This window comes from Humulus lupulus, chromosome 7 (assembly GCF_963169125.1).
Source record: "Humulus lupulus chromosome 7, drHumLupu1.1, whole genome shotgun sequence".
NCBI classification, from domain to species: Eukaryota; Viridiplantae; Streptophyta; class Magnoliopsida; order Rosales; family Cannabaceae; genus Humulus; species Humulus lupulus.
In genome coordinates this window covers 1,380,152-1,405,410 of record NC_084799.1, presented here as the reverse complement: position 1 = coordinate 1,405,410, position 25,259 = coordinate 1,380,152, and the positions used below count along the sequence as shown (strand labels likewise).

General features: G+C 33.8%; 1 protein-coding gene and 1 non-coding gene across 2 annotated transcripts; both read right to left on the bottom strand.

Moving 5' to 3' along the window:
• Window positions 1–323: 323 nt before the first annotated feature.
• LOC133790204 (TOM1-like protein 5) lies at window positions 324–4,686 on the bottom strand. Its single transcript, XM_062227742.1, has 11 exons — window positions 4,413–4,686; window positions 4,269–4,311; window positions 4,038–4,171; window positions 3,869–3,947; window positions 3,669–3,767; window positions 3,453–3,566; window positions 2,869–3,026; window positions 2,594–2,669; window positions 2,199–2,284; window positions 1,327–1,488; window positions 324–1,220 (listed from the first exon to the last, which is right to left on the bottom strand). Exons 3-11 carry the CDS (start codon window positions 4,136–4,138, stop codon window positions 818–820), a joined length of 1,278 nt encoding a protein of 425 aa, XP_062083726.1. The 5' UTR covers window positions 4,139–4,171; window positions 4,269–4,311; window positions 4,413–4,686; the 3' UTR covers window positions 324–817.
• A 4,955-nt stretch (window positions 4,687–9,641) lies between these two features.
• Window positions 9,642–9,748, bottom strand: LOC133792972 (small nucleolar RNA R71). The gene has a single exon (XR_009874434.1). It is a non-coding gene; the product is annotated as a small nucleolar RNA R71 (small nucleolar RNA).
• Window positions 9,749–25,259: the final 15,511 nt, after the last annotated feature.

The following is a 25,259-nucleotide window of genomic DNA, read 5'->3' as shown; positions in this document are numbered from 1 at the left end:
TCACAAATAATTTAACAACTCAGAACAAAATTATAATTATTTTTTCTAAAAATTGTATTGTTATATTTAATATTTTATTCATCAAAATTAAGTCTAGAAGTTTATTTGAATAATTTTACAAAACACAAAGTTTAAAAAATAATTTATCAAAACACAATATCCAAATAAATAATTATACAAAACATAGTCTAAAAAAGTATAAAAAAATATAAACCCATTTGTACAATTTAATTTCGACATAAAATAGTGAAACGCGGGCAATGTTTACTAGTGGGTCAATGCGTTGACTAGTTCATGTCAAGAATTGAGGAGGAAAGTGCCTCTGAATAAAATAAGGAATGCTTCATTCTACATCATCGAATATCACGTACTATGAACTGAATATAATAAGCAAAGGAAAGTTATAAAAATCTATCGACACACCTGGCCTGACCCCCAAGACCCACACTTGTCTACTATCCACAGTCGACACATATGGTATTGGGATAAATAAATTCAATAAGATAAGGGGAAAAAAGAAGAAAGAAACAAAGAAGAAAAAATAAAAAGATTCTCTTTACAACTCACTCAGACTCACCAGGGACAGGGTGGGGAGGGGAAGTGGTAACTAAATTATAGAGCTAAGACCCAAAAACCCAAAACAATCAAAATACACCAGACGACACCGACCCCAATAAATTACATACTTTACTAATACTATTACTACTACTAATGCTGCTACTACTACTACACTGTAAAAACTGTAAACACCAAAAGCCACTACTACAACAAATCAAAACCAACCAACCAACCAACCAACCATCAAAATCTTGATTCATCACTCGCTCGAATCTATGCTCCCGCTGCGTGAGCTACTGGCATTGCGACTGTGCAACGAGAGTCCTCTTACATGACCCGGCAAACCCTCCATCTTGTTTTCCTGAAAGAATCTCTCCCTCTCCATGTGTTTTGCTGGTGGCGGTGGAATGGCGACACCCCCACCGTGTCCGTTCACTTCTTGTGATGGCTCTGAAGACAGTGGCGGTGGTGGCGGTGGCGGCCGTATAAGTGGACTTCCAGCATATCCATTTGGTTCGTGTGATGGTTCCAAAGACAGTGGTCGAATGAGTGGACGATTCAGCATTTCTCCAGGAATTGATGACCCGAGCAACCCCAGGTGAGGTCGTTCTGCTGGACGCTCTTCGTCTTCCGGCCTTGCACAAGCTTTTCCTTTCCGTAACCTGTTCAAGAGAGATTTGTTTCGTTATTCCCCCACACTTGCTGGTGTAGTGGAATAGTTCCCTAATGATACAGTAAAAAAAAAACCATTTAGAAGAATGGACAAACCTTCGGAAAAGTTGTTCAGCCTCCTCTTCCTCCTCTACTTCTTCCGATCTCAAATGATTCACAGTTGAACTAGGCTTAGCTGAAAGGAGAGCATCGTGTCTGGCAAGAACTTTCTGGAGCTGCTCATTTAGCTCAATAGCTCGAGATACCACCGTCTCATCCCTGTTAATAAAATTAAGTTTATCAGGAGTCAATTCAAGTCAACTCAACTAAGCAAATGTTAGAGAGTATTTAGTGGGCAAAGTGCTAATAATTAACCGAGTCATCCACTTGGACCCTAATGTCACCTCAATCTCCTTGTGAATAAGAGCAGTAAGTTTTGTTTGAGGCTCATTCCCAAAAGATACATAGATGAATTTCCCAGAAAAATAGGAATACTTATACAGAGACAAAACATCGACAAATACCAAAGCTAAGATTTCTGGTATAGCCTTTGCTAATCAGAAATCAAAAGCAGTGCAAGATGAAGGTTCAGAATTATATCACAGCTTAATTTGTGAAAATCTATGAATTCAATTCCCATATTCCCCCATCTTCGTTTAAATTGCTTAAATGTGAAGAGGAAGGAAGGTAGATGAGGCTCATGGGTACAATTCCAAGCACAAACTAAACAACTTAAATAAACAATTTTTATTCCCCATATTGAAGACCCCATTTACTGTAATCCAAAAAAAAGTAGCTCAAATAGTTATGCATGTGATTTGCTGTCACAAGGCCTAAAGTTCCACTCCCTCCTAGGCACCCACATAACAAATTCTATAGTTTATTGGTCCCCAACTACTAATGGGAAGTTCAATCCACGACAAATAATCAAAGATAATTTAGAGGGCATTAGAATCATTGGCTCTTTCAAACCCAGAAATTAGCCTTACCGAGAAGCCATCACTAGATGCATTACCCTTTGCTTTTGAAATGAGCATTGTTCAACAAGATCAAGTGTAAACTCGTCCTTTGCTCCCTGGAAAAAAATTCCATTAGTCATTACTACACAACCCATTATGCAAGTACATATCAGCAATAAAAACAATCAAGCTAGGTGACATGCAATTAAAAGTAAGAAATTTCAGGGAAAGTTGAGAGTAGGCATTTCAGCAATAACAATCAAGCTGAGTGATATGCAGGCAGGTGCAGCTAAGATAAATCACTCCAGTAGAGCTCCTATATGCATGATTCAAGTACAGTATGCTGAGTGATATCGAAGATGCAATGAAACTCGACCTTTTTTCAAGAAGAAATTTAAAATTAAGAATAGTAGGCCAGAAGATACCTCAGGATGTTGACAATCCACAGCATCAAGAACTTCTTTTAATACCTCCAATGCATTACTGGCCTTTTGAATGATACTGCATAAGAAAGCTAGACAGATAAGCGGCATTGCATATTATGCCTTTCACATACAATACCACACAAAACCTGAAAAAGAGATAAGCAAAAGCAGAGTTTCACCCACTCCACGCCTTCCTCTTATCTCCCAGCCTCTTAAACAGATTTTCTTCTCTAGATGATGCTCGTATGCTTAAAAATAACAGAGAGAATATATACCTTGATTCAGGAACGTCTTGAGGCTCAGCTTGCAAAGCAAGCGTTTCATGTCTAGATGCTGCTACTTCCCCATTAAGCAAGTGGTTAATATTTGGTTGCGATGTGGGGTGATTTGAGGTGACTGCAGAGGGCCTTTGGGAAAACTGCACTCCCGCACTCTGAATACAATAATGAAAACAATTAACTGAAGTTGAAACTGAAATTGCTATACAGAAACATCACCAGTAAACTCAAAACCAGAGAGTACATGATCACCCAAAGACTATGTTTAGTAAAAGGGTTGGAAAAAGACAAGCTTCAGGTCCACAAAAGCACTACTCCTCCTCAAACAAGCCATTACTAGCTAACACTGTCATAGACCCATTACAACTCTATCAAGGTCAATGAACTCACCAGCACTCTGTACCACTGACTAACAGAAATTCGGGTAAGAAGAAACAACACTTATATTTTATCCTCGCAATTTCATCATGCCCACGTATTATACTTAAATCCTCACCAACTCTTCCCCCATGCTGTCTTGCTACAAACATTAAGAGATTGTAATTCAACACCACATGAAAGAAGTTGCATGTTCTACATACCACTAACTCATAATAAGCATTGTAGTACTGAGGGTATTTTCCAGAAGCACCCCCAAGAGATGTTTGTGTCGCATCTAGAAGGAGAAATATACGCTCTCGTACTGGCAAATCTGACTGCAAGTGATCCAAAATAGAAAATTTATAAATAAAAAATGAAATTTAACAAATTACATTGATTAAGCTGGTGGCATAAGAGCTGCCCACATACACACATACCTTCTTCTTGACTATCTTGACAAGAACAGGGAGAATCCCTGTATCGATAACCTGCTTATGAATATTTTCTCCAATATTATTCATTAACATCTCCAGCAACTGCGTTCCAAAGTAAACAAAATAGCGAATTGATTTAAAAGCTGAGCTGAGAAGTGAGAATATCGAAATGATCCATCCATCATAAAAAAGAGAGAGCTTACCAAAACAGCATAGAGCTGAGTATTTATGTGTTTACTGGCCAATCGTTTCTTGATAGCCTTAACTGCGTCTCTAGCTTGTCTGCATAACCAAAAAAAAAGAGAGTTTGAGTTGGATGAATAGATTGAAAAAGGTAAACGAAGATCAAAATGAGCAGTAGGAAGATGCTACTTTTGATCATGAGCGACCAATTCGCAGATTTGGATGTTTTTGGTCCAATCCAATTCAGACAGTTTCTCATTTGTGGCAGAATGGACAAGGTCAGCCGCCATGTTCGAACTACAGAATCGATCAGCTTCAGCTACCTATGAGAGTGAGAAAGGAGTTGAGAAAAAGAGAAAGAATAAGATTGAGATTGAGCGAAAGAGAAAGAGAAAGAGAAAGAGGGAGATATATTCATACAATTGAGCGACAGTAATGGTAGAATCAGTTGTGGAATGTTAATCTGCAAATAATATGGATTGATAAGAAAGAGTAAGTATCAGATCTCAACAATCAAACATTATTTCTCAATCAAGAGAGATACAGAAAAAGAGAAAATGGTACCTGAGATGAGAAGATGATAAACCCTAGCAGATGATGAAGAAGATGTGCATTCAATTCATTTGATATAAATTGATTATTTGATCCAAACAATTGAAGAACAACAACAACAACAACAACTTATTATTTTTTTATTTTATTAAAAAAAAATTACTTTTTCTGTTGTGTTATGTTCTATTCTTCTTTTGATAAAGAAAAAGAGGAAGAAGAAGATGATGAACAAGCTCTTACAGTTACAGCTACGCACAACAACAATAATAATAAGAAGAAGAAGAAGAAGAAAGAAGAAAGAAGAGAATCTCATCTCATCTTAAATTACTTTTTTTTTATATTTATATATTTCTTTTTTTAATTTTATTTTTAGAAAAAAAAAAGACAAGAGAGGAAATGAAAGGAAGATATTAGATTATTAATTCTTTTTAATTAAATTATTATTATTAATATAGGCTACACCCTTTTTTACTCTAATTTTGGTTTCGTTAACGGTTTTGGACACTGTATTTTGTAAAAGGATGAAATTAGAACTTTAAATTCAATTTTGATAAATAAAAAATTGAATATAACACTAAAGTTTTTAAGCAGAATGATTTTATTTTTAATCTGAATTATTAGTTTGGTAAATTATTTGTGATTTTAGTTGAAAAATCATTAACCAAAATCGAGTTTAGATTTCTATTTTAATCATTTTATAAAATATAGAGTCTAAAAAATAATTTATCAAAAATATATCATTCAAATAATTAATTGGACAAAATACATTATGCAAAAGATTATAAACCCTTATTAATGTTATTAGATATTAGATTATTAGTGTGTTGGCCATGCAATGCAAACCTTTCATATTATATTATTATTTTATTTATTTAAAATAGAAAAAGAAAAAGAAAAAGAGTGATTTCAATCATGGGAATTGGCGAAAAGTAGTCCCCACCGACTTCCCTAACTACCCTTTTCCTTTCTTTTCCTTTGCTTCTTTACTTTACTTTTACTCCTAATTTTAATTCTTAATTATAATTAATATAATAATAATAATGTTTTAGTATATAAATAATTAATAATTAATAATAATGTTTTAGTATATAGACAGGTATGCCTACCCAATACTATAACCCCTTACTCTATCTCTTTTCCATACTTCATACAAACCCTATGAATAATCTCTCTTATATGCTAATTATTAATTTGAACAATGTCATAACCACTAAGGTCATGTTTGACTGCGTTGATAGAATGAAAATGAATATTCATTCCGTTATTTTGTTTTGTTGTATTTTTAGATTATTGAAATGTCGCATTTCAATAAAATGGTTTTTCCACTATTTTAGTAGAATGATTGTTTCGTTTGAAAATGAAAGGAAATGCCACTCCACTACAAGATTGAAAAAATCAATTTTTTCTATTCATATTAATATTTATTTCATTTCTATTTTTTTTCACATTTTCATTCTTATTCTTCTATTTTTATTCATTTATTCCAACCAAATACCACTTTACTTCTAATGAAGAAAAAAAAACTCATTTTTTACTAAACTCTATCTTTACCACTAACTCATCATTCTAAATTTACTATTGCATTTTTTTCCCTTTTACAACCATATCATTTAGAGTGGTAGTAAATAATTAACCATCAAATATTGTCCTAGTAACTGGTTAACTAAAAATGTTGTCCATAAGCATAGTGCCATCCTATAAAATCATATAAATCAAATTTCTTATTGTTTATAATTAATTGTAATGTAAAAAAAATCTAAATATCTCTAGGCCTCTTCCCCAAAATTTAAAATAACTTGTTTAAGTTACATATAAATCTATGGTCCCCAAATATTCTAGCGTTAGATGGAGAGCCTTGTTTCAAAAATAAAAATGAAACAAAATGAAAAGGGAAGTGTGATAACTCTACAAAATAGAGTTATTTTACCATATTTTATATGCTAATTGTTGCTTAGTTCTTGAGTTTTTAATTAACTTATTAAGTTTTTATGTAATTTTTAATTTATTAGTCTTAGTGTAGTTTTATAGATTTTTATATATGTTTTTATAGATATTTTATTATAATATGTTGTAATTTAATTATATGAAATTTGTATTGTTAAGTTAGAAGTTAAAAATGTAATTCTTTTGAACTTAAATGCTTTATTAAATTAAGTTATAATCAATATTTTCAAATAATTAATATGATTTATTTATAATTGAAAATAGTTGATTGTTATTTAATTTATTTTTATCTTGTAGGAATTATATTGCATGCTTGAAAGAAAGAAGAGAAAAGAAAATAAAAGTGGCATTTATGAAGAGAAATTAAGCAAGTTGTGGCAAAAAGCCATCTCCTTCATTCGGCCCAAGCCTGGCCCAAGGCCCAAGCCCACGCCAGCCTTCAGCATTCAGCAGCCCCAAGGCTCAGCAAGTGTCTCCCTCCTGCCGCCACGTGTCCAGTCCATTTCCTCCCAGCCATGAAGTCCACGCCTCCCTCCTTCAGCATATATGCCTCCAAATGCCATGCATAAATGCTAGCCCCTTCACATGTGCCAGCCGCCTGCCCCTTCCTTGGGCCCAAGCTCCAAAGCTTCTGCCAGGCCCAGTGAGCCCAGCCGAAACTGCCTGGCACTAATCAGCCACTTTTTGAGCCTAATGTGCCTAAATGTACTAATTGTCCCCTATGCTCAAAATGCCATTTTTTACCTTTTTGTCTACACACTTTTACCCTAAAATCATCATCACTCCTACAAATTACCCCTATTTACCATCTTATTATTAATTTAATCAATTTACTTAATATTAAATTGGTTATTTTAATAATGTCATTTTTGCTATAAATAAGGGTTTTTGAAGACCATTTTAGGTGCTTAATTTTGGTTACCATCTTTTTTCTCTCATTTTCTCTCTACCATTCTATCTTCCATTTGGGTTTTTCAAGAGCATTTTGCAAGTATGTATGTCTTTTATTTTGTAATTTCTACTCTAGTTATGTGCTTCTAATCTTTTTCATAAGATTATTAAGATCATGATGAAGCAACTTGTAACTATGTAATATTTATGTTGTATGTTGATTTCCCTTGTAATGCAACAAAGTTTATGGATTTTTCTTCTACATATATTTCTTTCATCTTAAATATCTTGTATTTTAGATTGTTAGAACATATTTACACTTTGTTCTTCATTAGTGCATAAACATAATATTCTTTGTGTAAGATGTGTCATTAAATTGTACACATCCATGCTTAGAACAAAAATATTATGTTTTGCCTTATAAATAATGTTCATTGATTTATTTGTTATTTCATTAGATTGATTTACACTAAATGCTTTGAAATTATAATTTTGAAAAGTGAAGAAAAATCCTATCTTTTTATAAGAAAATTGTGCTTAAAATTATAAATATTTTTGGAAAATGATAGTTTAAATTATTTTAACTATCACTAAAACTTGGGAATCAATATACTAATAAATATTATTAAACTTACATTTTGTGGATTCTAGTATCTTAATAATCTTTTCTTTTAACACTTATTTTCAACTCATTATTGGTTTATTTTCATTATCTTAAATAGCTTTATTTTTCAATCTTTTATTTTATGTTCATAATATTGAAACTTATCAATCTTTGGAACTAGGTTAGAATTTATTACTTTTGATTTAAAATAGTTTCATTTTCGATTTTAGACAACTCCTTTGGGTTCGACATCCTTGCTTACGATCACTATTCTATATGGACGATTCGTGCGCTTACGATATATAAATTTTTAAACATACCCGTTTTGGGTCCATCAAGTTTTTGGCGCCGTTGCCGGGGAGTTGCAAGAGAAAAGAAACGAATTTATCTCAAGGTTAGTGAATTCTTCTACTAGTTATTTTAATTTTTGTTACACTTAAAAAAAAAAAACTAAAAAATATATATCTATAAAATCTAAAAAAAAAAAAGATAAAAAGAAATTTGGGACGGTTCAACCACCCATAAAAAAATATATACTTATATTTATATTTATTGTTTTTTTTTAGTTGACGGCACTTGTGCCTCCTATCTATCATTTTAATTTTTATAGTCGATGGCACTTGTGCCTCCTAATTTTGTTATAATTTTGTTGTAATTTTATTTCTTTGATATCTTTGTTAATTGATGGCACTTGTGCCTCTTGACATTTGTTGTAATTTTCTTTATTTATATTGTTGTAATTTTTATTTTATTTAATTTCCGCAAATTACTAGTTGATGGCAATTTTGCCTCCTAGCTAGTTGATGGCACTTGTGCCTCCTAGTCCTCTATCTTATGTTTAAGTTGATGGCACTTGTGCCTCCTAGTTTTTACCTTAATTTTGTTATGGTTGATGGCATGCTATGCCTCCCTACTCTTGTCTAAATTTTAGTCTTATTTAATTTTTGCCTTATTTTTCTTTGTCTTCTTTAATATTTTAGTGTAATATTGTGAAAAATACTTGAAAAAAAAAAAAAAAAAAAAAAAAAAACCTAAATCTTGTCCTTTCACCATAAGCAATTCTTGCTTAAAGGAAATTTGACCAAAATTCCCATCCGCCTCTACTAATTAACCTCGGGGAGTTGTTAGTAGTGCGCGAGTAAGTGGAATCAAATAGGCCTGGGGACAAGTAAACCATAAGAATTATATTGTTGTGAAATCTCTAAAAATTCTAAGTATGCTCTGTGGTTGCGGTTTTAACTGATCTTCCACATCAAAAAAATTGCTTGTCTGAGATTATCCTTGTTGCCTTGTTTGTGAAAAATTGTATGCATCATTGGGAACGTAACTCTAAAAAACGATTAGTAAAAAGACGTTTATCTTTGTTTGAAATTGAAAGTGTTAGTAAAAATTTGAGCATCATGGAACCTATTGCTAATCCTCTTGATGAAAATGTTGTGCCTGAAAAAACTTTGCTTGAATATTTTGCACCTATTTCATCTAATGCTCCGTCATGCATTGTTTTACCTACTACTTCTGCTACTCATTTTGAGCTTAAACCCGCAATCATTCAATTATTGCCATCTTTTTATGGGTTAGATAGAGAGGATCCTTACATGCATGTCAAAGATTTCTTAGAAATTTGCTCAACATTTAAATTTCAAAATTTTTCTGATGAGTCGGTCAAACTAAGATTGTTCCCTTTTTCATTAAAAGACAAATCAAAAGCTTGGTTAAATTCCCTTCCCACGGGGTCTATAACTACATGGGATCAACTTTATAATAAATTCTTACTGAAATTTTTTCCTATGTCTAAAACTGATAGTCTAAGGAGAGAAATCTCCGAGTTTTTTCAAAAAGATAATGAAGAGTTCTATGAATGTTGGGAAAGATTTAAAGATTTATTATTAAAATGTCCTCATCATGGTTTTGAAAAATGGAGACTTGTAAAATATTTTTATGATGGTTTGACTCCCTCTAATCGTCAAATGATTCAATCTATGCATACTGGAAATTTTTTAAAATTTCAAGGACAAGAGGCGTGGGACGCCCTTGAAGATTTATCTGTCAATTCACAACAATGGAATTATTTTGATCCTAGGTCTAGGTCAACTAATTCACCAAAAAGAGGAGGAAGGTATGAAGTAAAAGAAGAATTAGACTTAAGAACATCCTTAGACAAATTAGCGAGAAAAGTAGAAGCTTTAGCCATAAGCCAAACTATAAACTCTCCAATTCAACCTAGAAAAGATGTTTGTTCTATATGTTCTAGTCCTTGCCATAATGCCCAATCATGCCCTTCCTACCAAGAAGCCTTTTCTGAGGAGGCCAATGCTCTTCATTCTTATGGGAAACCAAATGATAGCCCATTTTCGTCCACCTACAATCCAAATTGGAGAAACCATCCGAACTTTTCATGGAGACAAAACCAACCCCAAATGAATCAAGGGCACCAATATAACACACAAAACCAAGCTCATGCCCCACAAAATCAACCATATCCGCAACAAAGAAAACCTTCCTTAGAAGATACTTTACAACAATTTATGCAATCCACTCAACAAATCCTACAAAATCAATCTCAATCAATTACCAAACTCGAGACACAAGTAGGACAACTCGCCACTGCTTTAGCTGATAGAGAGAAAGGAACATTCCCTAGTCAACCTATCCCTAATCCAAAAGGTCAATATGAGATAGGAAAGTCTAGTCATAATGGAGAAGTCAAATCAATTTCAACTCTTAGGTCTGGAAAGAAAATTGTCAAACCTGATTACATACCCGAGGTTGAAAACGAAAAAGAAAAAGAAAAGAGTCAGCCTTCTAGTTCTAATCTCAATGACTCATCAAACAAAGAAACTCCAATCCATCCTTTTATTCCAAAAGCCCCATTCCCACAAAGATTACTTCCAATTAAAAAAGGCGGCCAATATAATGACATCTTAGAAGTTTTTAAGCAAGTTAGTATCAATATCCCTTTCTTAGATGCCATTAAACAAATTCCTGCCTACTCTAAATTTTTAAAGGATCTTTGTACTGTTAAAAGAAACACTAATGTTCCTAAAAAGGCGTTTTTAACTGAACAAGCTAGTTCCATTATTCAATATAAGAGTCTTGTTAAATATAAAGATCCTGGGTGTCCCACAATTTCATGCATTATTGGTGATCATTTTATTAACAAAGCTTTACTTGATTTGGGTGCTAGTGTGAATTTATTGCCTTATTCTGTTTATAAGCAACTTGGTCTTGGTGAGCTAAAACCTACCTCTATAACTCTTCAATTAGCCGATCGTTCTGTGAAAATTCCTAGAGGCATTATAGAGGATGTTTTGATAAAAGTTGATAAATTTTATTTTCCTGTTGACTTCATTGTTCTTGATACTCAACCTGTGGAAAATATGCATGCTCAAATCCCTATCATTTTAGGTAGACCATTCTTAGCTACATCTAATGCAATCATAAACTGTCGTAATGGTGTTTTGAAATTATCTTTTGGAAATATGACTGTTGAATTGAATGTTTTTAATGTTGCTAAATCTGTTGAGTGTGAGGAAATACATGAAGTTAACATGATAGATAGCATATGTGAAGATGATGGAAATGACTTACTTGACTTTTGTGAAAAATACTTTGGTATGAACTTGCATGTTGATGACTCTAATGATGATGTGAATTCTTTGGTAGAGCCTATACCCTTAAATGAAACCAAAGTTGAACCTTTTTCACCCTTAGATCATGTTCAATCAATTTCTGAGTCTCCAAAGTTAGACCTTAAACCTTTGCCAGAAAATTTAAAATATGCTTTTCTAGGAGAATCTGAAACCTTACCTGTTATCATAGCTTCTGCTTTAGATAAAGAACAAGAAAACAAGTTGTTAGATGTCCTTAGAAAACATAAAGAAGCCATAGGTTGGACCATTGGAGACATTAAAGGAATTAGCCCATCCATATGTATGCATAGAATCCATCTAGAAGAGAATGCTAAAACCTCTCGGGAATGTCAAAGAAGATTAAATCCAAATATGAAAGAAGTAGTTAGAGAAGAGGTCATAAAATTGTTAGACGTAGGTATCATTTACCCTATTTCTGATAGTCAATGGGTTAGTCCTGTTCAAGTTGTGCCTAAGAAGTCTGGGATTACGGTTGTTGAAAATGAAAAAAATGAATTAATCCCTACTAGAGTACAAACGGGGTGGAGAGTGTGCATAGACTATAGAAAGCTGAATAATGTTACTAGAAAAGACCATTTTCCATTACCTTTCATTGATCAAATGCTTGAACGATTAGCTGGCCATGCATATTATTGTTTTCTTGATGGGTATTCGGGATATAACCAAATCCCCATTGCCCCAGAAGATCAAGAAAAGACTACATTTACATGCCCTTTTGGGACTTTTGCCTATCGTCGCATGCCTTTTGGATTATGTAATGCACCCGCGACTTTTCAAAGATGTATGATTTCGATTTTTTCTGACATGGTTGAAAGATTTCTTGAAGTATTTATGGATGATTTTTCTGTGTTTGGTTCCTCTTTTGATGAATGTTTGCACCATCTTTCACTTGTTTTAATTCGTTGCAAAGAGAAAAACCTTGTGCTCAACTGAGAAAAATGTCATTTTATGGTTAAAAAAGGAATTGTTTTAGGTCATGTAATCTCATCTGACGGCATAGAAGTTGATAAAGCTAAAGTTGATCTTATTTCAAAACTTCCCCCACCTAAAACTGTGAAAGAAATTAGATCATTTTTAGGTCATGCCGGTTTTTATAGAAGATTTATAAAAGACTTTAGCAAAATTTCTCGGCCTTTATGCCATTTACTTGGAAAAGAAAATGCTTTTGTCTTTGATAATAATTGCCATGTTGCCTTTGAAAAATTAAAAAGTTTGTTGACTACTGCACCCATTATTCGACCTCCTGATTGGAAAATACCTTTTGAAATAATGTGTGATGCTTCTGATTATGCTATAGGTGCTGTCTTAGGACAAAGACTTGAAAAAATACCTCATGTAATTTACTATGCTAGCAAAACTTTAAATGATGCTCAATTAAATTATTCCACAACCGAAAAAGAATTGCTTGCTGTTGTTTTTGCATTGGAGAAATTTAGATCTTATTTGTTAGGATCTAAAATTATTGTCTATTCTGATCATGTTGCATTAAAATATCTCTTATCGAAAAAAGATGCTAAGTCTCGTTTGATCCGTTGGATCCTGCTTTTACAAGAATTCGACTTAGAAATACGTGATAAAAAAGGATCTGAAAATGTTGTTGCTGATCATTTATCTAGACTAGTTGTTGAAACTATACATGATTCCACTCCTATTACTGAAACTTTTCCTGATGAACAATTGATGCATGTTTCTTCCTTGCCTTGGTATGCTGATATTGTTAATTATTTGGTCACTAAAGAAATACCATCTCATTGGTCTAAGCATGATAAAACTAAATTTTATTCTGAGGTGAAAAACTTTATTTGGGATGATCCTTACTTGTTTAAATATTGCCCTGATCAAATAATTAGAAGATGCATTCCACATTGTGACCAATCTAAAATCATATCTTTTTGTCATGATCATGCATGTGGAGGACATTTTAGTGGTAAGAAAACAGCTGCTAAAGTTTTACAATGTGGTTTTTATTGGCCTACTATCTTTCATGATACATACGTTTATTGTAAAGCTTGTGAACGTTGTCAAAAGTTAGGAAGTTTAACTAAAAGAAACATGATGCCTTTAAATCCTATTCTTATTATTGACATATTTGATGTTTGGGGCATTGATTTTATGGGACCATTTCCTAACTCTTTTGGTAATCTTTATATTCTTGTTGGAGTTGATTATGTGTCTAAATGGGTTGAAGCTATTGCATGCCACACTAATGACCACAAAGTTGTGCTTCGGTTTTTGAAAGAAAATATATTTTCCCGTTTTGGTTCACCACGTGCTATAATTAGTGATAACGGTACACATTTTTGTAATAGGCCATTTGAACATTTGATGAAACAATATGGCATTACACATAAAGTCTCAACACCATATCACCCACAAACTAGTGGTCAAGTTGAAGTGTCTAATAGGGAAGTTAAGCACATTTTAGAAAAAACTGTGAATCCAACTAGGAAAGATTGGTCCTTAAGACTCACTGATGCATTATGGGCGTATCGTACCGCATACAAAACACCCATTGGCATGTCACCCTACAGACTTGTGTATGGGAAGGCGTGCCACTTACCTGTTGAGTTAGAACATAGAGCCTTTTGGGCAATTAAGCAATTAAACTTTTCTTTAGACAAGGCAGGTGAGAAACGAAAACTTCAACTAAATGAACTAGACGAAATTAGGAATGATGCATATGACTATTCAAAAAAGTATAAGGATCGCATGAAATTTTACCATGATAAAAATATTTTGAGAAAAGATTTTTATCCAGGTCAAAAAGTCCTTTTATACAACTCTCGTTTGCATTTATTCCCGGGAAAGCTACGCTCTAGGTGGTCCGGTCCTTACATTGTTCGTATTGTTTTTCAACATGGAGCTATTGAAATTGAAAATCCTAAAAATGGTGATATATTTAAAGTTAATGGACAAAAATTAAAACCATTTTTAGAATTAAAAACTGATGAAGTGGATGAGATACTCCTTGAGGACCCTGTTTACCATGCTCTTTGATTCCTGTGTGATCTTGCTAACTTGTGTTTTATTTGTATTATTGTTTTATGTGTGATTTAATTTTTGTTAGTTGTATCTTGTTCTCTCTTCGCAATGCACAATATCGAGGTACGACCATTCTAAACTTTACACTCTTGTCAAATTTAATTTATATTTATATTTTGACACATTGAGGACAATGCTTAAATTAAGTTTGGGGGTATCGAGTTTTATTGTGTTTGTTTTGTGTTTTATTTATGTTTGTTTGAAAAAAAAAAAAAAATTATTATTTTTATGTTGTTTTGTAATTTTTTTTTTATTTTGTTCATTTTCTTAAAAATTCAAAAAATATATATATATTTAAAAAAAAAAAAAAAAAAAATTGGTGATATTTTTCATTTTCAATGATAAAAATTCTGATTGAGTTTGAAATTAAATCTCTTAAAAATATGAATAATTTTTAAGCTTTGTTTTTAATTATAGGGTCAATTTTGCTTATAACAAAAATTACATTTTTCATAAACACTTTTATTTCCTATAAGTTTAAGTGAAAAATAACTTTAATGAAAACCTATTTTCTAAAAGCAAAATTGACAATTTAATTAATTACATAAGCTTAACTTTTATTCATAATAATTTCTGAGAGTTATTTTCATTGTGCAATTTTTGAGAAAATCATTTTTATATCACCAATAAAAAAAATATATGTGTATTTTAATTTTTCTTTTGCTTGAGGACTAGCAAAACTTTAAGTTTGGGGGTGTGATAACTCTACAAAATAGAGTTATTTTACCATATTTTATATGCTAATTGTTGCTTAGTTCTTGAGTTTTTAATTAACTTATTAAGTTTTTATGTAATTTTTAATTTATTAGTCTTAGTGTAGTTTTATAGATTTTTATATATGTTTTTATAGATATTTTATTATAATATGTTGTAATTTAATTATATGAAATTTGTATTGTTAAGTTAGAAGTTAAAAATGTAATTCTTTTGAACTTAAATGCTTTATTAAATTAAGTTATAATCAATATTTTCAAATAATTAATATGATTTATTTATAATTGAAAATATTTGATTGTTATTTAATTTATTTTTATCTTGTAGGAATTATATTGCATGCTTGAAAGAAAGAAGAGAAAAGAAAATAAAAGTGGCATTTATGAAGAGAAATTAAGCAAATTGTGGCAAAAAGCCATCTCCTTCATTCGGCCCAAGCCTGGCCCAAGGCCCAAGCCCACGCCAGCCTTCAGCATTCAGCAGCCCCAAGGCTCAGCAAGTGTCTCCCTCCTGCCGCCACGTGTCCAGTCCATTTCCTCCCAGCCATGAAGTCCACGCCTCCCTCCTTCAGCATATATGCCTCCAAATGCCATGCATAAATGCTAGCCCCTTCACATGTGCCAGCCGCCTGCCCCTTCCTTGGGCCCAAGCTCCAAAGCTTCTGCCAGGCCCAGTGAGCCCAGCCGAAACTGCCTGGCACTAATCAGTCACTTTTTGAGCCTAATGTGCCTAAATGTACTAATTGTCCCCTATGCTCAAAATGCCATTTTTTACCTTTTTGTCTACACACTTTTACCCTAAAATCATCATCACTCCTACAAATTACCCCTATTTACCATCTTATTATTAATTTAATCAATTTACTTAATATTAAATTGGTTATTTTAATAATGTCATTTTTGCTATAAATAAGGGTTTTTGAAGACCATTTTAGGTGCTTAATTTTGGTTACCATCTTTTTTCTCTCATTTTCTCTCTACCATTCTATCTTCCATTTGGGTTTTTCAAGAGCATTTTGCAAGTATGTATGTCTTTTATTTTGTAATTTCTACTCTAGTTATGTGCTTCTAATCTTTTTCATAAGATTATTAAGATCATGATGAAGCAACTTGTAACTATGTAATATTTATGTTGTATGTTGATTTCCCTTGTAATGCAACAAAGTTTATGGATTTTTCTTCTACATATATTTCTTTCATCTTAAATATCTTGTATTTTAGATTGTTAGAACATATTTACACTTTGTTCTTCATTAGTGCATAAACATAATATTCTTTGTGTAAGATGTGTCATTAAATTGTACACATCCATGCTTAGAACAAAAATATTATGTTTTGCCTTATAAATAATGTTCATTGATTTATTTGTTATTTCATTAGATTGATTTACACTAAATGCTTTGAAATTATAATTTTGAAAAGTGAAGAAAAATCCTATCTTTTTATAAGAAAATTGTGCTTAAAATTATAAATATTTTTGGAAAATGATAGTTTAAATTATTTTAACTATCACTAAAACTTGGGAATCAATATACTAATAAATATTATTAAACTTACATTTTGTGGATTCTAGTATCTTAATAATCTTTTCTTTTAACACTTATTTTCAACTCATTATTGGTTTATTTTCATTATCTTAAATAGCTTTATTTTTCAATCTTTTATTTTATGTTCATAATATTGAAACTTATCAATCTTTGGAACTAGGTTAGAATTTATTACTTTTGATTTAAAATAGTTTCATTTTCGATTTTAGACAACTCCTTTGGGTTCGACATCCTTGCTTACGATCACTATTCTATATGGACGATTCGTGCGCTTGCGATATATAAATTTTTAAACATACCCGTTTTGGGTCCATCAAAGTGTTGACGCGGTTCTTCGGCAACAGATAATTAATAAAATAAAGAGCGGGATTAGTGCTAAATAATGAACCGTAATAGATGAATGATCTCAAAGTAAAATGATAACACGAATGCTTTTTTAGGTGGTTCAAAGGTTAAAATCCTTCTAGTCCACCAGCCAATATTATTGCTATCTTTATGATATTCTTTACAGGGTATTTCTTTATAAAATAGAATCCAACCCCTTGCAACTCCTAGGGTCTCCATATTTATAGGGAGAGGGCACCTGGGAGTTGGCAAGGGAGCTCATCCTGTGACCTTCTTACCCATCATGTCACTTCTGTGACATTCATGATTAATTCCTAAAACCTGACAATAAAGTGTGGTTTAATCAATAGGTAAGGGGGATAATGGGCCACACGACCCAACCCAGTCGTGGGTGCCTGAACACGCACGTTTATGCTGCGTGTCCGAGAATTCAGGGATGGACCAGACACGTGATGTCTGATATATGCATGTTTACATTGCGTGGTTGACTTTATAAGGGGTCAGATGCCAACTCAAGCTCATATCTCGAGCTTGGTGTAGTCTCAGCCCGTGGCGTCCATACTTCTGACTCGATTCCTTGGTAATCTCCATTAAGCCTTAGGTTACCTCGAGCTAAAGAGGTAGGACCTTGTAACAGCAGCTCCGGGTACATGATATCCACGTGGCTGATATAATTATGCAACTTCTCAGCTCGCTAATAGCCCGTGGATATTTAGGGCGTACAGGAAGAAATTCTCTATTGAATCTTTATATTTATTGTAAACAATGACAAAGTTAGTGGGTGGGAGGTAGGGATGCATATTTTTCCCATGGGGACGGGGCCCCGCAAGGACTTGCCCTTAATGGGGCGGGAAATCCCCGTCTAAATGGGGAACGGAACGAAGACGGGGATAATTTCTTCAATCCCCGAATGTTAAATAGGGCGAGGATAGCACTCCCTGCCCCGACGGGGCCTCGTCTAAATTTTTATATATTTTTGTAATATTTTATATGTATTTTATATCTTTCTTTAGTATTGTTGTAGTATAGTAGTAACTTTTTTTAATATTTTAAGTTTTATTTAGGATAATGTTTAATATTTTAAATAATAAATATTGTGACGTTTCAGTTACCTGAGCCTTTAGCCCTGACTCTAAATAACTAGCCTTTAGACTAGACAAGCGCTTTAGTTTTTTTCGACCTTGGGGTCAGTCAAGTATTTAATGCTCATGTTGATTAGATCTAATCATTTTGGCTTGCGTTCAATACGCTAATGCCGCTCTTGATTCATAGGTCAATTCCATATGACCAGCGTTCAATACTATTGTCGTTCATGACTGATAAGTCAAGACTTCACAACCAGTACTAACACCATTGTCGTTTCTGACTAATGAGTCAGTGCCACTCACAAGTAAGCAATGCAACCATACATATATCATATGTCAAATATCCAAATATAGGGCATTCAACATTCTTACTCAACAATCACTAACATAATTATGATCATGCACATTTGCAGAGACTCAAGCTCTGATCAATTTCATATTCAATATCCATGCCATGCCCTAATCACATGTATCGCATGCATCACATGCATCGCATACTGGGTGCAGTTTTCTTACCTTTGGTCTAAGCACAGGTTACCAATAAACGACCCTCAAGCACGATCTTGTTTCCAAGCTCCTAGTGATAACCTAGTCACAACCATAATATAAAAATCCATCAAAATGAGTAAATAAATACTTCCGGACCAAATCCTAGCCTTTGGGACGTCGAATCCTACTCAACTGGGTAGTAGGATCGATCCCAGGCCCTTAGAGTTAAGTTCCCACGACTAAAAACCAAATATGGTCAAAAATGCACAGGTCGGTCACGACTTGGCCCTGAGGGTTGCGACTTGCCCCCAAGTCAGAGAGCATATGCCTAGGCTTCAGGGTGCGGGCCGCGACTTGGCCCCGCTTGGGTCGCGGCGCCCCCCCCAAGCAGCCTCCTCTTAGCTTCTAGTTCATCCCCATCGCGACTTGCTAGAACTAGGAAACCAGCCATTTTCTACAATTTTCCCACTTAAAACCTTCCAAAAACCTATCCAAATTCAAAAATCAAAGTTCCAAAACATCCTAATTATCCAAAACCAATAAAACCCCAAGTCTTAAACCATTCAAAAACTCATCAAAACATAAAATCTAATAAAAGCTTAAAAACTTAGAACTTAAAACTTGAATTACCTTTGATTGATTCATTTCCCAACTAAACCCTCCGGCTAATAAGCTTCTAATCTTTCCTAGAATCGCTATGCCTCGATCTATGCTTGAATCTGAGTCTTAAAACTCAAGTTTCCTTCGAAAATGTGATCGAGTGTCGAAAAGGGAACGGGAGAGAGAGAGAGAACGTTCTGAACGTTCTTTTATAATTTTGACAGGTTACTTCAAGCTTAAGTAACCTCAAGCAAATCCTAATGCTCGGGGTCCTGAAAATGCCCCCCAGAGTAAAATAGTCAAAATTCCCATAATTTTCCCCTAATCTCACTAACTCTCAATTTATCATCAAATATTTATTCTCATTATCCAATATCTCGGTAATGTGTTAAATACCCATTGACTCACTCTGAATCAAGTATGGATCTCGTTGTGACTTTCCCACTAGCTTGCCTCCTAGGATCGTCTCGTGTCGAGTAACCCAAGCATAACCAAATAATAATGAAGTACCACACACATACCACATATATGCCAAATATACCCAAAACAGGCCAAATTATAAAAATTACCCAATTAAACATAAATGAGCCCACATGTATATTTAATACACCTAACCATGCATATCAAGTCATATTATAATATAACTCACATAATCACATAATGATACACATAAATATCATACAATTCCATAATTTTCCATCTTGACCCCCTAACCAAGACCCTAAGTCTTATTAGGAAATTTGAGTCGTTACATAATTTCCTTCGAAGTCACCATAAAATCCACAAAGTACCTCAAATCACCTTTTGAATGAGTCCAAATGATAGTACTCTAAAATGCACCCAGATAATAATAAGCCCACAAAAGACAAAATTAGTTAACAATTAATAAATTTTCAAAAGAAACACAAAACAAAATGCCCAAAAATCTAGCCGAAATGCTCAAAATAGAATAAACAAGGTCAAAATCACAATCCCTAATTGAAACACATATCACTGCAATCTAGTCCACCACTGCCGCAATCCAGCCTCGAGCCCAACCAACCCCGACCACGAACTGTCGCACACCCAAAGAATACTTGCCCCATCGATGCCAAAGGCCACCCTGTCTCACGGCAAAGGTTGCCCCGTCGCCGCCGCTGAGCTGAGGGGGAAAGAAACGAGAGAAAAATAGTGAGAAAGTCGATAGAGAGAAGGTTGTCTAAATGAGAAAAAGATAGAAAGATGAAAGAGTGTAGGTATGCGGCTGATGAAGAACAGAAGAAGAATAGGTTAGGGTCAAGAAGAGAGAGAGAGAGAAAGAGCTACCCTACCCTCTGTCGTGAGTCTAAGAGAGAGAGAATGTGAGAAATATCGACCAAGACAAGAGGCAAGAAATGCAGTGGAAGAAAATGAAAGAGATTAAACCCTAGGGCCTACTTTAACTTAAAGAGCTGCAATTGGATTAGGCTTGATTTTAGGATCAAATCATCAAAACATGATATTTTTACAAACTATTAAAAAAATGATGACATAATAATATATTTTTATTTATTTCTATGGGTTTAATTCAAGCTTTTTGTATGTCATGCTTTCAGGCTTTTTATATTCGTGCTTAAGTGTCGTGCTTTTGGACTATTCTATTCGTGCTTTCGTGTCGTGCTAAGCCCATGTCGTACCATGCCTGGCCCAAGCCCATTTTTTCGTGTTGTGCTTGTCCCAAGCCCATATTTTTTTCGCGTCGTACTCGTGCTCGTGTGTAATGACCCAAATTTCCTAATAAGACTTAGGGTCTTGGCTAGGGGGCCAAGATGACAAATCTTGGAATTATATGATTATGTGATATTTATGTGTATCATTATGTGATTATGTGAATAATATTATAATGTGACTTTATATGCATGTTTAGGAGTATTAAATATGCATGGGGGCCCATTTCTGTTCAATTGGGTGATTTTCATATTTTGGTCATTTCGGGTATATTTGGCATATATGTGGCATGTGTGTGGTGCTTCATTATTATTTGGTTATGCTAGGGTTACTCAGCACGAGACTATCCTAGGAGGTAAGCTAGTGGGAAAGTCACAACGAGATTCATACTTGATTCGGAGTGAGTCAAGGGGTGGTACATTTCCAGGTTATTGGGTAATAGGAATAAATATTTGATGATAAATTGGGAGTTAGTGGGACCAAGGGGAAATTATGAGAATTTTGACTATTTTACCCCCGGGGGCATTTTTGGGACCCCAAACATTAGGATTTGCTTGAGGTTACTTAAGCTTGAAGTAACCTGCTAGAATTATAAAAGAACGTTCAGAATGTTCTCTCTCCCTCAAAGTTCTATTTTTGACACCAATCGCATTTTCGAAGGAAACTTGAGTTTTAGGACTTAGATTCAAGTGAGGATCGAGGCATAGTGATTCTAGGGAAGATTAGAAGCTTATTAGCTGGAGGATTTAGCGAGGAACGACATAATGAGAGGTAATTTAAGCTTTGAATTTCGAGTTTATTTGATGTTCTTGGTGTTCTTGAGTTTTACAAACTCAAGACTTGGATTATGAGTTCCAATGGGAATTTTGAGTATTTGATGTTGTTATAATGCTGCTAAGCTATTGGGTGAATGTTTGGGGGATCAAAATGTTGATTTGAGGGGCTAGGGACATGTTGGGGTCAGATTTGGAGCTTTGAAGCTCGAATAACACGAAGTTGGAACCCAGAATTTCTGGTTTAAGCATTGTAGCACTAGGGTGGTAGCGTTACAGCGTTAGGTGCTCTGTCTTGGGGGATTTTGATTTTGTTTGTAGCGCTGTAGATCCCAAAGGTAGCGCTAAACAGCCTTCAGAATGAGGTTTTTTGGTACTTTTTGGGGTTTTGACCCGAGGGCTCGGGGGATGATTCCACCACCTTGTGTTGGTGGAATTGGAGATCCCGAGAGCGCGAGATTGGGTTTTTGGAACTTGAACTCATTGAAACACCGTTTATGGTTGTGACTAAGTTATCGCTAGGGGATTGTAAACAGGATCGTGCTCGAGAGTTGTTCATTAGTAACCTATGCTTGGACCAAAGGTAAGAAAACTGCACCCGGTATGTGATGCATGTGATACATAAGATACATGAGATTAGGGCATGGCATGACATGAATGTTGAATATGAGATTGATCAGAGCTTGAGTCTATGTAATTGTGCATGATTATAATTATGCTTCTGATTAATGATTAAGCATGCTAAATGCCTTATATATGAGTATTTGACATATGATATATGTCTATTTGCATTACTTTATTGAGGAAGCACTAACTTATTAGTCAGGGATCGGCATTGGTGTCAGTATTGATTGTGAAGATGTGACTTATCAGTCAATATCAACAGTAGTATTGAGCATTAGTCATGTGGTATTGGCTTATGAGTCAAGAACGGTATTAGTGTGCTTAGCGCAAGCCGAAAAGATTAGATCTAATCGACATAAGCATTTCTTGACCGATCTTAAGTTCGATGAAAACTAAAGGCGCTTGTCTAGTCTAAAGGTTAGTTACATAGAGCCAGGGCTATAAGCTCAGGTGACTGATACGTCACATGGCTAGGAGGGCATGGGACCTCGAAGATAGACTTATCGGTCACCTAACAGAGATAAACTTATTAGTCATCTACGTAATGATATACTTATTAGTCATTTATACAAAGAGACTTATTAGTCATTTACCTCAGAGATAGACTTATCAGTCATCTGACAGAGAGAGACTTATCAGTCATCCATACAGAGATAGACTTATCAGTCATCTAACAGAGATAGACTTATTAGTCATCTACATAAGGATAAACTTATTAGTCATCTATACAGAGAGACTTATTAGTCATCTACCTCAGAGATAGACTTATCAATCATCTAACAGAGATAGACTTATCAGTCATCCATACAGAGATATACTTATTAGTCATCTATACAGAGTATATGACTTATTAGTCGTCTATTAAGAGAAAGACTTATTAGTCGTCTACCTCAAAGAGACTTTTTAGTCATCTACCTCAGAGCGATGGACTTATTAGTCATCTACTCAGAGCACGGGGCTCCGCAAACATTTATTTGGAGTTGTTTGCATGCATGAGTAGTGCTATTACTGCTAGGCATGCCTATTATGATTTAATAACATGTTATTACCTGTTCATGAGTATATTGAGTTTTCTTCCTGAGCTCCGACTCATGGGTGTTATGTGGTGCAGGTAAAGGCAAAAGAAAGCTGGACCATCCTTGAGTTGGAGAGCTTAGGTGACGATGTGTACATATGCGGCTGCTCGACCGCCACGATCGAGGGTTTAAAGAGGAACTAGGGTTAAACCCTATTTTGCCGCTTAGGTCGGCTGATTGTAAATATTTTATTGTAATTAACCTTTAAAATATATTTTCGGGATCCCAAATGTATATGGTAAACGTTTTAGTGAAATGTTGTATCTTAACCAAATTTTTGAACCCAAAACCGCTAATCATACTTAGTTACACGATTATGCCCAAATGACTCGATTAGCGAGTATAGCACTGTTTAAATGCACACCGTAATGGTCTCTGGGTAGTAAAGCGTTACATCGTGCCTCCCGGGCTCGTGCCGTGTCAAAAAGCTCGACACTTATATACATCTATAGCCTTGATAGTAGATAAGCTGAGAATTAGTCGATTACTCGTAAGCTTGAGCATGCAGTGGCAATGATTGAAATGATCTCTGGTGTCCCACTCCCATCAAGAGAAGCCTACCAAGTAGCTTCGTAGATTCACCATTCGTTGATGTAATAGCGTTGGTGGAGATGTCGAAGAAGTAAAGATGTATGATAAGGTAACTAATTTAACCATTCACATAATGGCTTGTGGTTTTCATAAAAAGAAGGAACAAAATTGTCATCTCTTATTTTTCTCCCTAAGGGAGTGTTTGTTTTGAGTAATTGAGTGACCTCGGAAAGTGTAGAAGAATTTAGGATGGAGGTAATATTGAACTCAAGTGTATAAAATGATTCATATTACCTTTAAAATACATGTGAGGCCCACACAAATTATTAACTTTAGCCCTTAAAAATTTGAACCAAACGTAAGTGTTTTAGATTCTCATTCCCACTTTCACTATACCTCATACCAAACACCCCTAAGTGTATTCTATCACCTCAACTTACATTGACGTTGGTGATACTAACTATGACATGGATGATAAAATGATAAAGGAGGTCCATACTAAATGGGGTCTAAGTCAAATTTGAATTATAATGCCTCCCTAATATGTATAATTTTTTTAAAAAAATATTAAATTTATATGAAAAAAATGTACTAAAGCTTGGGGTTTTCATAGGCCAAACTTGCAATGCCTAGGCTAATCATAATTGATTTTAATTTAAAAACCAAAATAGTAATAGACATGTAAAAAAGTAACTAAAATATTAAGTTATTTTTTTTATCCAAAAAAAAATTGTCATATTTAAAAAATAATCAAAATAATATATTACTAAAAATTAATAAAAAAAATAAGTTACTTTTAATTTTGCAACTAAGGAATACCTCAAATAGTTCTATAATAGTAAAAATAAAAACTAACAATTAAAATAGTATAGTATACTAAAACAATATTATTTAATTTTACAATATAAAAATCGATATATTTGATAATAGTGTTGTTTTTTTTTTTTAAATTAATAGTTTTGTAAATATTTTAATTATTTGATATAGCATTATGTAAAGTTCTCTAATTTATAATAGATTAGTAATAGTAATTGGAGAGAGAGTTACCTTAATAGAAATATAAAAGGGCATAATACTTACCTTAATAAATATATAAATGACTTTTTAATAAATGGAATATTTTTCCAAAAATAGAAAACAAGGCAACAAAAAAAAAAAGAAAAGAAAAGAAAAGAAAAAGTCAGTCAAATGATTTGGGTTGGGTTCCCACAACGAGGGACTATATATATAAATATATATATATATATATATATAAATAT